The sequence below is a fragment of the Orcinus orca genome, chromosome 1, assembly GCF_937001465.1.
Source record: "Orcinus orca chromosome 1, mOrcOrc1.1, whole genome shotgun sequence".
Lineage (NCBI taxonomy): Eukaryota > Metazoa > Chordata > Mammalia > Artiodactyla > Delphinidae > Orcinus > Orcinus orca.
The window spans coordinates 48,770,045-48,786,396 of NC_064559.1; the positions used below are offsets into that span (position 1 = coordinate 48,770,045).

The window sequence follows — 16,352 nt, forward strand, 5'->3', positions numbered from 1 at the left end:
ATAACTTACCTTCTTTCACATAAGCTGGTTTGAATGGCTTTCTGTTATTTGTAACCAAATAATTTCTGATAAAGAAGTTCTGTGCATGCTCTCAGCTTCTGTGCCTCACCCCTAACTGCAACAGATGCTTCTTATAAGAGTGACTGAGTCGCTAACAAAGTGCTAAGCCCTAGTTCATTCCTTTTCACTAAGAGAATGTGGCAAAGAAAGGCAATTTCTATTAGAAAAGGTGTACTTGCAAGAAATACAACTGCGCAGGTGATGACTGCCTCTGTGGGGGATTTGACACTAATAAGCATTGGGAAAAATGAGTCCTGCTTACCTGCCCACTGCTCCAGTTGCTCCCATCACCAGAGCACTCAACAGTTGCTGATCAGAAACAGACAAAGAGTATTAACTTTGATGAAAAAGAGAAGAGAAAAGATGCTACTATATAAGCAGCTACATCAAGTGTTGCAGAGAGAAACTAACCCGCTGGGATATGCCAGGGGGAAACTTACCTCATCCACCCCAAAAAGGAAAGCAAACTGTTGCTGGCGATTCTGATCAACACACTGCCCGAAGTCTAAGAGATCTGTGTCACTGAATTTCAGCCCTTGGAAGGTGGGGATCTTATCCTGAATTCCATCCAACAACTCCTCAGCACGAACTGTTCAAAACAATAAATGTCTCATTCACCGGTACACCCCCAGAAAATAACAGAGAACATCTCATCTAGCGCCACACATCTGCACTGAGCTGCCAGGGGCTGCTCTCAGCTGCAACTGGCTGCAGATTGAACATATTGAACATAATCACTTGCCCTTGCCTCCTAGTTCCTCTGTACTTATCAAATTGTAACCCTAAATCTTCTGTTCCTTGAAGACAATAGATGGATATTTATAAAGCACAACTTCTATTTTTTCTTCAAAGGAAGTTAGAAAGGAATGGCATTTTAAAAACATCCTAATAAATTTCATCTAACTGTAACAATCTTCTTGCTGGAGAAGTATGATAATGATAAAAGAAAACCTAAAAGAAAAGTGAGAAGAGATCGCAGTACCTTCCTGTGTGCCAGGTGCTGAGAACACAGTAGGGTACAAAGTAGACCCAATCCCTGTCTTAGTGGGGCTTACAGGCTATGTCTTCCCACATAAGACGGAGAGGTGTGTGTGACAGACACAAGTTGTCTGCTACAAGTCCGTAGGGGTCAACTCGTCTTTCATACTTAAAAATCTTCCATTATAAGGTGGTGTCAATGATTGATAAGGGCTGACTTATTTTTGATAAGAGTGACTTATTTTGGAGCTGTTGGAACCATCTAGTCAACAGTCTTATGCTTTCGTGACACAGGGTGAGGTGGGGTGGAGCCGGGGTTTCTTAGTGAAATAGGGTACGATGTGAGAGGTGAAGGTGAAGAAACATGAAAAGAAGCAGTACTTACTCTTTACCCCTGTCAAAGCAGGAATGTGATAGTAGTAAAACGGCAGTGCAGGGGCAGCAGCGGCCACCTCCTTTAGGAAATTAATCAGGACATCTGAAAGAACAGCAGGAAAAGTCATGGTGTGAACAAGTGTAAAACACTGGCTTTCGCCAGTAAAAACTGAACCTTGGGACTTCCCTGTCAGTCCAGTGGTTAAGACTCCACGCTTCCAACGTAGGGGGCATGGGTTTGATCCCTGGTCGGGGAACTAAGATCCCACAGGCCGCGCAGCCAAAAAAAAAAAAAAAAAAAAACAAAGAACCGTCTAATGAAATGCAACCATCCTTTTTGGAAGCCAAAAATTCTTGACACTCTTACCATCTCTGAGACTGCTACTGCAATGTCTTTGCAATTCACTTTATTCAAAGTTTTATTTTCCTCTCTGTAGAAAGGCCAAAATAAGAGGATCAGTTTCCTACCATACTAAAGAGCTATTAAAAAACTGGTGCAAATCTTCCCACATATTAAGAGAAGCTCATGAAATACTCTTACAAAAATCAGAAGCCCATCAGGCAGGATCCTTTTCCTCTTACCCAGAAGGGTAAGTGTTGTCAGTGAACAGCAAAGACTTTGCATTAAGCTCAGAATAAAGTTGTAACAGTAAATTCTACAACAAAAAGATAAACAACATCTGCTCAAAATGGGAAGTCATAAAAGTAGTGGCACATCTCAACCAGAGTTTGGTACCTTTCCCTTTTGGAGAGAAATTCACATATATCAGAAGACAGTTCACTCTGGTTTACTGAGGAATTGGGATTTTCTACATCATCCAATTTGAGCTTCAGCAGCAACATTACTACAGATGATAAATAAATCCAGCAGAATTGCTTACATCTGGATGCCACTGAATAGTGGGAGAGAAGCTTATGAACACATTTGAATACTGTGATAATAAATATTTTGACAAAATTATTGTGTATTGTTATTTTTCATTTGTCTTATGCAAAATTTTTTAAAACCATCTGAAAAAAACTTTAAAAATGTTCATTCTAAATTTCCCAAATAGCAGTATTTAAATTACTTACCAATATTAACGACTATTTTACTGATAACAGGTAATATTTCATGACAATTTTGACCTGTTACACATTTAGCTATGGATTTGTTTAATCATGCATGCGAATAACATTTTGTCTGTTTTTAATCCTTTTAAAATTTGTACTGCATTTTGGCTAATCAAAAGGATTAAAAAGACTCAGTATACCTGGAAACCACAAATAGTTTCCATAGAGAAAACAATAATTTGATATTTTGGAAGACAATGGATATTTCTGTGAAACCTCTTTTCAAATTCATCACTTACTCAAATTTGAATAGTACATGTAGTCTCAAAATGCCCATTACTTATATTCCTCTTTTGTTGAGAACAATGGTCTCATGCTTTGCCATGTGTCTCTGACACTCTATGCAACTGATTGGCCAAAAGTGGACACCTGACCCAAACACAGGCACCTGTAGGTTGACCCAGGGCTTGGTGGATGACCTACTCAGATTACTTGACAAAAGAGCTGAAGTCCTTTAATGGAGTCTTTTCTTCTCTTTTATGGGTCCAGGGAGGCTGAATATTCCGGAGAACTACTGTACCATTGCAACTTCATGCCTCCAGTCCATAATACTTTACTTTCATGAGTTAAATACAACCATTTGGAATGAAGGCATAAAGAAGCGGACCATGTACAGCACAGCGCGTTTTGACCTATCTACCTACCTTTGTTCCATGGCTTGAGAAAGAAAGGTGCAATGACAGCGATGCCATCCGCTCCTATTTTTGCTGCATGTTGGGCCTTTAAAAGAAGAAAGAAAACCATTGGTCACAATTCTGATGTGTGTGAATGTGGGGTTTTCTCCACCTCAAAAGGCAATTCTCAAACACCAGCTGGGTTTCCTACAATTCAACTCAACTCTGACACTATCTATCTGGAGATACAGGTCAAGGGCTCAGTCCTACAAGACTAGCTCCCTATCCCCATTTCAAATGCCAGGTTATCATCACCTGTGCTCCTGACCCATGGACTATAAATTAGAGGTTCCAACAACCCCCTCCTTCGGTCAATTAATTTGTTGGGGAGGCTCACAGAACTCAGGGAAACATTTTACTTATGAGATCACTGGCTTTTTATAAAAGGATATGACTCAGGAACAGCCAGATAGAAGAGATGCATAGGGCAAGGCATGGGGAAAGGGCACAACACTTCCATGTCTTCTCTCAGTGCAAGTGCACCACCCTCCCCAAATCTCCACAAGTTCACAGAACTGGAAGCTCTCTGAAATCTGTCCTTTGGTGTTTTCATGGAGGCTTTACTACCCAGGCATGATTGATTATATCGTTGGCCATTGCGGATTGGTTCAAATAGGGTTGATCACATCAACTCTAACTGAAAGTTCCAACCCCTAATTTTCATGCCTGGTACTCTTGGCAACCAGCCCCCATCCTTAGGTACTTTCTAAAAGTCACCTCATTAACATAACAAGAGACACCTTTATTGTTCTTATCTCCAGGAATTCGAGGGTTTTGGAGCTCTGTGCCAGAAATGGGACAAAGACCAAATATCTATTTCTTGTTATAGATCACAATTTCACAACCATCCTGGAGTAAACGATTTGTTATATTCACCTACAGCTTAGATACTAGAGGTTAACAACAAACCCTTCAAATTTGCCAACCGATGTACCCCTAGAGAGTGGAAAATTACCACATTTAATGATAAATGTCATTACCAGGAAAATCCCAGGTGTTGCAAAGTAGAGACCCCTGGTGGAGGTGAGCTGTGTATTTAATCTTATTCTTCTGCAGACTTTGTCAGTACAAAAAAAACTTGCTAAGGAGACATGAGCAGTTCTTTTTTTTTTTTTTTTTTTTTTTTGTGGTACGCGGGCCTCTCACTGATGTGGCCTCTCCCATTGCGGAGCACAGTCTCCGGACGCGCAGGCTCAGTGGCCATGGCTCACGGGTCCAGCCGCTCCGCGGCATGTGGGATCTTCCCGGACCGGGGCATGAACCTGCGTCCCCTGCATCGGCAGGCGGACTCTCAACCACTGCGCCACCAGGGAAGCCCGAGCAGTTCATTTTGATAAACTATAACTGTTAATTATAGAGAAACTTGCAGATGTCATTTCTCTTCTAGTGTTCAGCCCACTGGATGATACTGTCTTTCCTCTCCAAAGATATTAGTCATATTTTAAAATTTATATTACAGATTGGAAATGCAGTTGAGAAAGGCTGAGAAGAAAAAGATTATACATATCACAGAAGATACATTGCACTACTCTTCTGATATTTACTCACATTCCTTCAGAAAAAAATGAACATTTCCTCCCACTGGGCCCTCATAATATTTTTTATCTATTTCAAGTAGAGTACTTAAACCTAACACATTGTGAGGTAGTTGTGTATCTTACTGGTCTCCAACTAGAGTGAATTCCCTGAGGGCAGAGGTCAGATCTTATTGACTCGTGTGTTCAGGTCAGTCATGGTGCTGAGCACATAGCAGGACTCAGTAGATGTTGTTGATTGCTTTGAAACATGCCCCACTACCTAAAAGGGAAAAACGGCTTTCCTCTGAGACTTAAGCTAGTGATATCTGTATCTAATAGATGTGATTAACTTTCTGCAGAAGTAAAGTAGGAGAGTCAAAAAGAGATTGGGATATAGTCCAAAGAACAATCAAGACACTGGATAGGATTTTATTGACACAGGATTGGAATTGATATATTTGAATCATTTATTTAGCACCTTGTTTAGGACAAGAGCAGTAGGGTAACCTTAGCTGAAAGGAAGGAAAAGAAACCACTTCAGAGACAGTCGATGGCAGTGCCCATTCAAGCATCATCCAATGGAGAGTTATGTCTAAGCAGATGCCAATATTACTGTCTCCTTGGCAAGATTATCCCACAGCAGGGGATTATCCCTATAGCAGGGGATTATCTCTATACTAAGATTATCTTTATACTATTCTAGTGTTGAACCCCATGGTTGACACTGTCTGTCAGTGTCAACCATACATGACATGACACTGTCTGACACTGTCAACCATACATGACAATATTTTAAAACTCACATGACGCATAGAAGAAAGCAATTGAAAAGAGAAGGGGAAAAAAAAATTTCCTCCTTTACACTACCATAGTTGAAAGAGCTACTGTTAAGAAGAACAAATCAAGTGTAAAAAGGATAAATCAAGTTTCCAAGTTCTGATTCTAGGCTTACGAAGCAATCACCTAGTAACGTCTTCCCTAGTGGCTTGCCTAAGAGTGTTGAATTGCAGTTTTGCAAGTATACAGTATACATTCCATTTCTAAATTCAATTAATAGGAAACAGAATCAAACAAAACCCACAAGCAGATGTTGGGGTTAGATCAAGTCATTGCGCTCTTTGGAATTAGAATATCTAAATTCTGAGGACATGGTTCTGTGGACAAAGGATGTCCCTGCCATTTCAGTAAACAGAGGATGCTTCGGCCGAACAGCCATCAGCCACTGCAGGCACCAGGTCGGTGCGACCTAAGGGGAACTCAGGATGGAGAAAAACATGCATATCAAAGGAATGGTTTCAATAAGCCCCATCTCTTGCACCTTACCATACAAGAAAACACTAAAATCATTAACTTGAGATGCGTGTTTTTATGATTAGCAATAATCTTTTGATGTTCAACTATATATATATATATTTTCCAGCCAAAAACTCCTATACATCCAGGCTCCTCCCTTACCTCTTTGGAACAGTCCCTCAGAGCTTGCTGAGTGGCTGTATCCCAGGCTTAAGTCCTCAGTAAGTCTGCTGAATAAAACATAATTCTCAACTTTTAGGTTGCACATTTTTTTTCAGTCGACAGTCCAAGCTACAACATCTTTGTGCTTTCTTTTCTTACTTGATTCACAGAGACCTCAAAACTACCACATGGTTTACTTTTCTGCTAGCAACTTGAACTCCTTCCTCCCTCGCCACAATATTACTCCACCTAACCTGCTCATCTCTAAACCCAGAGCAATCCAGTCTTTGTGTTCTTGTTCCTATGTTCTGGTTGAAAAGTGTACCTAGAAGAAAATCTCCACACCTGTGTGGAGTGGTGGTATGACAAATTTATGACTTACAACTTTGGTTGGTTTTTAGCACCACTGGGGCAATCCTTTTAAAAAAATTAATGACTTTTAAATTTATTTTTCAAAATTGTGGCCAAGAAAAACACAACACTGGGAGGTCCCTGGTGGCCTAGTGGTTAGGATTCCGGGCTTTCACTGCCGTGACCTGGGTTCAGTCCCTGGTCGGGGAACTGAGATCCCGCAAGCCACGCGGTGCGGCCAAAAAATAAAAATTAAAAAAAATTCACCATCTTAGCCATTTTTAAGTGTACAGTTCACTGCTGTTAAGCATATTCACATTGTTGTGAAACAGAACTCTAGAACTTTTTCATCTTGCAGATCTGAAAGTTTTGGAAGGAGCTGTCAGCAGGAACTCCATTTTATACTTTAGGTCTCCATCCTGTTAAACTGTGACTGTGCTGACCCTGCTGACTTAAAAAAAAAAAAAAGAAGAAGCTCTCTGTTTAGAAAGGCATCCGGCGGAACTGTGCAGAAGTGTGCCTTTACTGATAACAAGTGAAACACACTTGATGAGTCAATAAATTGTAACAGGAAAAAAAAAAAAGAATACATACCTTCCAGTCACAACTCTTCACAAAAAACTTTTGGAAACTAAGTGTGCTTCTCTGTTTTCCTTTAAAAACTCCTGCTTTTTGTTTCCCAGAGGGGACACTGTTCTGTGGTTGCTGGAATCTGTGCTCCCTGAATTGTAATTCTAAGACTCCAAATAACCATAAATGTGTTTTCTATGTCTGTGAGTCTGTTTCTGCTTTGTAAATAAGTTCATTTGTATCATTTTTTTAGATTCCACATATAAGTGATGTCATATGGTATTTGTCTTTCTCTGCCTGACTTACTTCACTTAGTATGATATTCTCTAGGTCCATCCATGCTGAATTAACAGATTCACACTACTTTATATAAAATAAACAACAAAGACTTACTATATAGCACAGAGAACTATATTCAATATCTTGTAATAACCTATAATGGAAAAGAATCTGAAAACGAATATATATATATATGTATATATATATCTGATCCTGCAAAAGAGAAAACACTGTTGCATCATTTGAAGTTTATAGTAACACGAAGGGCTGCACTATTGTGGTTTGTGCTGGTTTTAATAGTTAGCTAATATCTAATCTCAATCTCGGTGACTTCCCTGGCGGCGCGGTGGTTAAGAATCCGCCTGCCAGTGCAGGGGACACGGATTTGATCCGTTGTCTGGGAAGATCCCACACACCGTGGAGCAGCTAAGCCCATGTGCCACAACTCCTGAGCCTGCGCTCTAGAGTCCACAAGCACAACTACTGAAGCCCGCGTGCCTAGAGACCGTGCTCCGCAACAAGAGAAGCCACCGCAATAAGAAGCCCGCACACCGCAACGAAGAGTAGCCCCCGCTCGCCACAACTAGAGAAAAGCCCACGAAGCAACGAAGTCCCAACGCAGCCAAAAAAAAAAAAAATCTCAATCTCAAGACTACTAAATTCTACAGTGGTCTACTAAAAATTAATCTAATCAGGGATTTTAAAAAATGTCCAGGGGACTTCCCTGGTGGCGCAGTGGTTGAGAGTCCGCCTGCCAATGCAGGGGACGCGGGTTCGTGCCCCAGTCCGGGAGGATCCCACATGCCGCCGAGTAGCTGGGCCCATGAGCCATAGCCGCTGAGCCTGCGCGTCCGGAGCCTGTGCTGCACAACGGGAGAGGCCACAGCAGTGAGAGGCCCGCGTACCGCAAAAAAAAAAAAAAAAAATGTCCAGGGAATAAAATTTAAGGTTCAACCAAGCAACAGAATTTTGAAGGCAATAACTGCTTAATCTATATATCTATATATCTGTATCTATATATATATATAAATATAAAACTGAATCACTGCTGTACACCAGAAACTAACACAACACTGTACATCAACTATACGCCAACTTTTAAAAAAGGACCCCTAATAAATGCATTTCTTTATTTTACAGCCTGCTTCTTTTTCGCAGACGACAAACTCTATACCCCTTAAACAACTCTTCTTTCCCCTCCCCCTAGTCCCTAGCGGGACTCACTCTAATTCTGTTTTTATGAATTTGACTACTTTAGATACCTTATAGTATAAGAAGAATAATATCGTATTTGTCTTTTAGTGGCTGGCTTACTTCACTTAACATAATGTTCTCAAGGAGGTTCACCCCTATTGTAGCATGTGACAAGACCGATTTGCTTCCTTTTTAAGGCTGAATAACATTCCATTGTATGTATATACCACCTTTTCTTTATCCATTCATCTGTCCGTGGGCATTTGGGTTGCTTCGACCTCATGAACAGTGCTGCTATAAACATGGGTGGGGACAGTCTTTTTCTGTTTAAATTTTCTCTTCCATTCTCCAGGCAGCAATTCTCAGTTTTTACCACTTCTCATTTCTGAACCCCATTTCCATCTCCCTTATGCCCAGCAGATGGCCTTGCCTTCTACTTCCTAGAGAAAACTTAGGTTGGCTCAAGTTCTGTTCCTTACCTGCAAACTAGGTAGCTCCGTAGCCATCCTTACTTTGCCCAAAAGAAGAGGTGCCTCTGTCTCCTATTAAACGCTCTGCTACAGCAGTTATCACCTTGGGCTACTCTCTTTATGGCTGTGTTGGCTTCCCTGCAGTCCTACACCTTATACTCTCCAGCATCCAATATTTAGCAAAAATGATATTGATTTTAACTCAAGCATAAAGATGGAGGCCCCTCAAGTGGTCTCTCCCAGATGGACCCACATACACACCAGTTCTTGTGACTCCTTCAAGCTCAGTGCTCCCACGTGAATTACTATCTGATCCAACCTGCAAAAGAGAAAACACTGTTGCATCACTTGAAGTTTACAGTAACACGGAAGAGCTGTGCTACCTTGGTTTGTGCTGGTTTTAGCAATGAGCTAATACCTGACTAATCTCAATCTCAAGACTACTGAATTCTACAGTGGTATACTTAAAATTAATCTAACCAGGGATTTTTAAAAAATGTCCAGGGAATAAAATTTAAGGTTCAACTAAGCAATAAGATTTTTTTTAACATCTTTATTGGAGTATAATTGCTTTAGAGTGTTGTGTTAGTTTCTGCTGTATATAAGCAACAGGATTTTGAAAGCAATAACTGATCAATCAATCAATAGTCAAGTACCTTATTTTGACTATGCATTGTTAGAGATGCTGCATTTGACGGTGACAATGTGCATGAAAATAGGTGTAAAGCTGACATATTTTTGGTTGGAGATAAAAATAAAGAGGTTCCTCAAAGAGTACAACCAGGAACCAGCCATACGAGAAAGGAATTCACTGTGAAAAGTTTTTTCCTATCTTGTGTGTCCTCAGAATTTGGCCACGAGTGAGGTTTTCTCTGAGACCTCGGTGTTCATCTTTGGAGGTGCTCCACGGGGCCCCGTGGGAAGAGGCCACACTTAGACTGGTCTTCTGAGGGTAGGATCAATAAAACTCAGCTGTGAATGCAGTCATGCTGGTGAGTCTTCCAGGGACTCAGAGTGACACACATGCTGCCCTCATGGGATGGAGACACCACATCCCCGTTAAGGCCCAAGCATTGAGCCCTCCTGTGATTCTTGACTTCTTCTGTCTTCGGTAAAATGGGACCTAGCTGGGAAGTGCTATGATCAGGTCTGCATTTGTTAAGGATAACAGAAGACTTCTGAGAGGAGAAAAGGTGGCTGGCTGGTCTGCTTTCCCCTCACCAGCAGCTTTATTGCATGACCTCCTTAAACCTTTCACTACCCCTGTCTCCTGGCTTAGGTTAAAACAATCATGCATTCCCTCCCCCGCTCCACCCAGCTGCTGGGTCTGTGGCTTTAGTACAGACTTGTGATTTCCCAATTCAGGAGGACGAGGGTCCCGAAAGCCTCTGGTCCCCATGACTTACTTCCCTTTCCTAGTCACTGCAGCGGCTGCTCCAAATCTTGACTTTTCTCCTCAAGCTCTAAGTTCCACCCAAACCCTTGTTCTTGGCAGATGTCCTCGCTTCCAAGACACCAAAGATAAAGATTCTTCCACACACAGACTCCCTCCCTTCTCCTCCTCACCTCTGCGCTTAGCTGTGTTACCTTCTATGCGTTCCTCCCAGCTTCTTAGCTGTCTCCTAAAGCTACTCTGCTTACATTTGGGTTTATTTCAAGCCCCCGTGGAGACCTGCCATCAAAGGCATCAGTTCTCCACTCTCTTTAATCTCTTCTCCAATGGCACTGTCCTTTCAGCGCGGAAACGTGCTCATCACTTCCCTGCTTTAAGAGAAAAAAAACTACCCTTCTTTTAATCTTGCTTCCTCCACTCTAATCCATGATTCCTTCTCTCCTTCTCCTCAGCAGCAAATTTTTTGGGGTGAGAATAAGCTACCCTCACTGGTTCCCCTGCCATGTGTCTGCGGCATTCTAACCTCAGGGCAGCTGCTTCCGTGACAATGACCCAACTGGCTCTGCTCTCTCTGAGGTCAGCTGGTCATTTCCTACTTTCTCAATCCTACTGACTCTCACAGCATCTAATAATGATTATAACAAATGTTATAACGAACACAGCACCCACTGCAAATAGTTACAGTGAATTCTTACATAATACTTAGTACTATATGTGTGGCACTGCCTGAATCCTCACCAGCGCCTCATAGGATAGGTACTATTAGTATTCCTGTTTCACAGACAAAGCACAGGGCATTTAAGAGCTGCCTGAGTTCATAGAGCTTCTTAGAGGCAGACTCAGGACCCAACTCAGGCAGTCCGGCTCTGCAGGCCCTGCTCTTAATCTCCACGCTCCCCCGACGCTCTCTGAAGCACACTTCCTTCCTTCCAGCAGACAGGATCTGCTCTTCACCTCCCTCTGACCCTTCTGAGGGTTTTCTGTCTGCGCCCACTTCCCTATCCCTCCCGGTTCTGGTGCTTTTCTTGATGTTTACCCTTAGCCTTCTTCTTTCCTCACTCTGCCTGTGGTCTTTAAACGTTTGAGGCCCAGGATCTGACTGAAAATTAGCTGAAAACTGAAGATCACTAGAAGGTGCCTATGTGGACACGCAGTCACATTTGGCGTATAATTTCAGAGTATCCAAGTTGCTCTAAAGCCATTTAAGGGTCCCCGAAGTGGGCAGGGGCTTTACACTGACCACCTCTGCTCCAGGCTCACTTCAGACTTACCTCCAATCTTTGCCTCCACCTAAGACACCGTCAATCACCCTTCTCTGATCCCTGTTTACACTATTTATCGGAAGGATCAGTGTTAGTTTTCATGGTCTGACATCTCCACTGGATGGTAAGCAACCTGAGGGCAGAGATCCCGTTTTATATCTCCAGCGCCAGCACAGTGCATAACACGCGATGCATAACAGTGCAGAACAGACCACAAATCAAGCCTGGTTAATTGCCGTGCTTACTGCATTGATGCTGTCCTATTTGTTTCACCGTGGCACAGACTGAGTGTTATAACCAAATACATTAACTCGCTGAAGTTTAGAGGATGCAGAAAGCTCCCTAAGACTACAAGAGGAAGCACCACAAAAAGCATGCTGAGTCACATGCAGAGAGAACTGTAAGGAAGCAACAGGCTGATAGAACCACCAGGACCCACCCTGAGATGGGAAGGAGTATGAGCTGCTCAGCGGAAGGGCTAGGAGCTCAGCAGCCAGTCGCCAGGGCCCTGCTCCACACCCCCTCAGGCCAAGGACAGGGAACCGGAGGGACTGGCCTGGTAGATAAAACAAGAGGCTGTTCCCAGTTTCCCGATGGGATCTCTGAGAGCCGGGTGTGTCTGGCTGCCCTTCCACACGGAAGGGAAGGGCCCTCCTCTGCCTCAGCTCCTCTTTCCACAAGCTGACCTCAGGCCTGATTTGTGGTCGGAGAGCAGGGAGGCTGTGTCACCTGGGGTACAGCTGTGTCTACGCAGCTCTCGCAGATGCATGTGTTTATCATGATGGAGCCACTCACTTGTTCCTCCCTTCTGTCACCCACTCCTCCGCGACCCGGCAGCGCTCTGAGATGCTCAGGGACAGGCCTTCTCCTGTCGTGCCATTCACTGTTCCAAACAGAGAGTCAGTCAGCGGGACCAACCAATACCTTTTGTGCTTCCAGCACCAACGCTGGCAGTGCGGGGGCAGAAATCCCTGCTCGAGAGGAAGGGACACGGAGAAACACCAGAGGACAGAATCTGGGTGGGTGGGGTGATGCCATGTTTCCATTTCCACCTCAGACTCAGCCTTTTTTTCCACCCTCACCTTGTCAAAAGGAGTGGGAAGGTTAAGTATGACTTGTAATTTACAAATCTCATTGTTTTCAGGGACAGAGAGTATTTTAAATGGAGACAGAGGTAACTGCCCATGTTTCAGGCAAATCTCCGAGCACGCCAGGCAGTTCTATATTTGGGCTTGAATGGCAGGAAAACCAATACCGTTCAGTACTGGGATGTCAAGGTGGTCATAGGTGGCAGTTACTTATGAAGACAATGGTGTGTACTACAGATCTAAAACGACCTCTGTCTATAGACCTGGGTTCCCTGGACTCTTTAATCAATAGAAATTGGTAAGAGGCCAGATGAGAATTCAGGCAAGGCCTTACTGAGGTTCCTGCTGCAGCATGAGGGAGGGAGAACAAGAAAGAGGTGTCCTTGCTCGCTCCCCAAGGTGGCGAGCTGGTTCCTTAAAAGGGGTAACAACAGGGGCGGGCCTGTGGGTTGGGCAGGAGGCGTAGCTTAGGTGTTCTACCCACCCCCTCGGTGCTGCTGGGTGCAGGGATCACGCGCGGTACCCGGCATGCTCGCAGTACCTTAGAAGTGGCAGCTGGCTTGTGGCCTTTTTGAATCTTATTGTTCATAATTGCCCCCACTGCTCATGTGTGTAGTGATTTTTACTCCCTAATAGTTTCTTTGTAGTCTGTTGCTCGCAGAGACGTTTGTCCCGGTGTAAGCACTCCAGTAAAGGGTCCCAGGTCCCAGCCTATCTCAGGTGCACTACCAAATTATATAATCTCTTGATCATCTTTTAGGTCTAAAATTGATGAGACTAAAAATCCACAAATTTTACATGGCTTAGCCAGGCTCAACCATAACCCGTGACACAATAACACTGTGACCTCCTAGCTAGTAATCTGGTGACAGCTACTTTCTAAGGACTGAGCTAGAGATATGTAGAGATATGTATATCTCTAAAGATGACTTACCAAAGATATTCTTCACTCCCTGTTCTTCTATGAGATAATCCACATACCGACCAATGACTGAGAAGTTGATTTCTCTGAAAGACATAAAGAAAAAAAATTAGAAAAAAAATGTGTATTTATTCTTTTCTAGATTATTCGATTCATCCCCACAATTATAAACTGCTCTCTCTTGTTAATAGTTATTCAAATCCACCTAACCAGTCTGAAATTATTAGCCTGCTCTGAATAATGCTTGGGTTTTTTTCTTCCCTTGAGTCTGGTGGTTTCTCTACTCAGCCCTATGTGCCTCACTTATGTGAGAAAAGCACTATTAGTTATCCACAAAGGTTTTATGTTTAAACTTCATCACAAGTAATACTTAAAAAGTAATTATCTTTTGCCCTTTGGGGGCAGAGTGATGGTTGAGGGCATGGTTAAACAAGAACTTAACATTTTCCATGTGGCGAGAAGCAATCATTTCTTAGGCTTACAAAATAAGAAAATTCAGACTTAGTAATTTAAGAATTTTAGCACTTAATATTTGTCACAATAAATGAAGGCTTAAAGCCATTTATATGTGTTAGTGTTAAACTGAAGGGGGATAATAGTTGAAAAGGAACTTTGTCATCACTTTGCCTTTCAAAGTGTTATCTGCGGAACAGCAGTATCAGCAACTGGGGGAATTTGTTGGAAATGAAGAGTCCCAGGCCGCACACAGTTCTCCTGGTCAGAATCTGCACTGTAACAAGATATCCACGTGATCTGCATGCACTGTGCCATTTGAAGAGTACTGACCTTGCAAAGATCTGATGCTTAAAATCATATTGAGTTTAAAAATCTAGAAACTGACTCACAGATCAGATAAAGTGACCTGTTCTCAATCAAAATACAGGTGGGGGGACTTCCCTGGTGGCGCTGTGGTTAAGAATCCGCCTGCTAATGCAGGGGACACAGGTTCGATCCCTGGTCCAGGAAGATCCCACATGCCGCGAAGCCACTAAGTCCGTGTGCCACAACTACTGAGCCTGCGCTCTAGAGCCCGCGAGCCACAACTACTGAAGCCCGCGTGCCTACAGCCCGTGCTCTACAAAAGAGAAGCCACTGCAATGAGAAGCCCGTGCACCACAACGAAGAGCAGCCCCCGCTCGCCGCACCTAGAGAAAGCCTGCACGCAGCAATGAAGGCTCAATGCAGACAAAAATCAATAAATTTTTTTAAAAATTTATTTAAAAAAAATACAGGTGGGGAGGATGGAGGATGGAGAAGGAAAATACAAAGGAAAATGGTGGGGCAAGTGTGTTACATGTTGCAGAATGCATGGTTGCCAAGAACACTCAGTACTAGCTGGCTAGTACTTTTGCATTTTAGTCAGCGGGGCCAGAAAATCCTAATGTAATTTTAACCTTATTAACATTCTTTTCATCTTTACTTATTGTATTCCTTAAAAAACAAAATGGAACCAAAATATCTGATGCATATAGAAAACAAAGACATCAAACTGTATATGTCAAAGGGAATAGGAACAATAGAGATAAAAACAAAGAATGGATAGGCAACCACTGCCCACAACACTCAAAAGACAACTAGTCCAAGCTGCCACTTGGGAAAAAGTAGGTTTTAATGTAGTTAAAAGGCCTGCAAGGGGAGCAAACTCTCTCCATAATGGCTCATGCCTGAAATATCATAACACTGCCCCTCCCTGTCCCACTTGCTCAAATGCCGAATCTTCGCTTATCAGTCTCACTGAGTAAGACTCCAAGATGGGGGAGTTAGCTGCCTAGACAATCCACCTCAGGACCCTCATTGAGGTCAGCTTGAGCCGCTCAACTTCTTGAAATCTCTCTGCCTCAGATATTTCTGACCACTTGGAGCCACACCTTTACACCACACTAGCCCCTTGCTGCTTCCATCAGCTCTTCCCCGCTTGGAACAAGCCCTGAGATGCAGGAACGATTCGCTGGGGCTTTGTTTGTGTGACACTAACTTTGGTTTTGACCAATGATGTCCATCTACTCATGCAAGGAACTTCCCAATCGCAGATTGGAAACTGGAAATAAAGCCTCTGGGCAATAGCTTGTGTTGGAGTCACAGATTCAAACGCAGTGGCTCCTGCACACTTTCACTGAAGTCTTGACACCTCCCCAGTCCCACCCTGGCCACATCCTGAGACACTGAGAGCAGGCCTGGCCTCTTCAGCAAGGAGGAGCCTGCAGAGCTCCAGATGATTGAGGCCTGGTAGGCACCGTACTCACTTTGATGTGCTTTCTTTTGGTTTAATCTAATGTTTTCTTATTTGGAAAGGGAAGCTAGAGAGCTTGTTTCCATTTAAAGAAGTCCTTAAGGAAGACATTTAGTCTTTTGGGGTGCATGTGTGTATCCCCAAAGTGGGCTCTAAACTCAGCAAGGACTACCAAGTGGCACTCTATCGGCCAGTCCAGCACACGTGCTCAGCACTGCACCTGGCTTCAGTTAAAGGCGCAACCATTATTGCTGTTATTACTCCTCAGTGACAAATTCCTCACACCCTCAGCAAAGTGCATATCTCTATTATCATGAACATCACTTTGTAAACTGTTTATGCCCACCCTCCAGTCTGGAGCAAGACCTTCCTGAAGGTAAGAACTGTGCCTTTTATACCTTACAATCTCTCATCTGCACCT

At 43.2% G+C, this 16,352-nt stretch overlaps 1 protein-coding gene across 9 annotated transcripts in view; it reads right to left on the bottom strand.

The window, feature by feature from the left end:
- NPL (N-acetylneuraminate pyruvate lyase) overlaps nt 1-16,352 on the bottom strand; it is a 216,786-nt gene that overhangs the window by 188,895 nt on the left and 11,539 nt on the right. For all 9 annotated transcript variants that reach the window (XR_007473719.1, XM_033437930.2, XM_049702707.1 and 6 more), the window contains 7 exons: nt 13,714-13,787; nt 12,487-12,574; nt 9,298-9,355; nt 3,171-3,246; nt 1,424-1,516; nt 501-649; nt 323-369 (listed from right to left, as the gene is read on the bottom strand). Coding sequence is in view for 8 of the 9 variants with exons in the window: in XM_033437930.2 (XP_033293821.1) it covers nt 323-369; nt 501-649; nt 1,424-1,516; nt 3,171-3,246; nt 9,298-9,355; nt 12,487-12,574; nt 13,714-13,787 (585 nt within the window). In the remaining variant the exon portion in view is untranslated. The remainder of the gene's footprint in view (nt 1-322; nt 370-500; nt 650-1,423; nt 1,517-3,170; nt 3,247-9,297; nt 9,356-12,486; nt 12,575-13,713; nt 13,788-16,352) is intronic.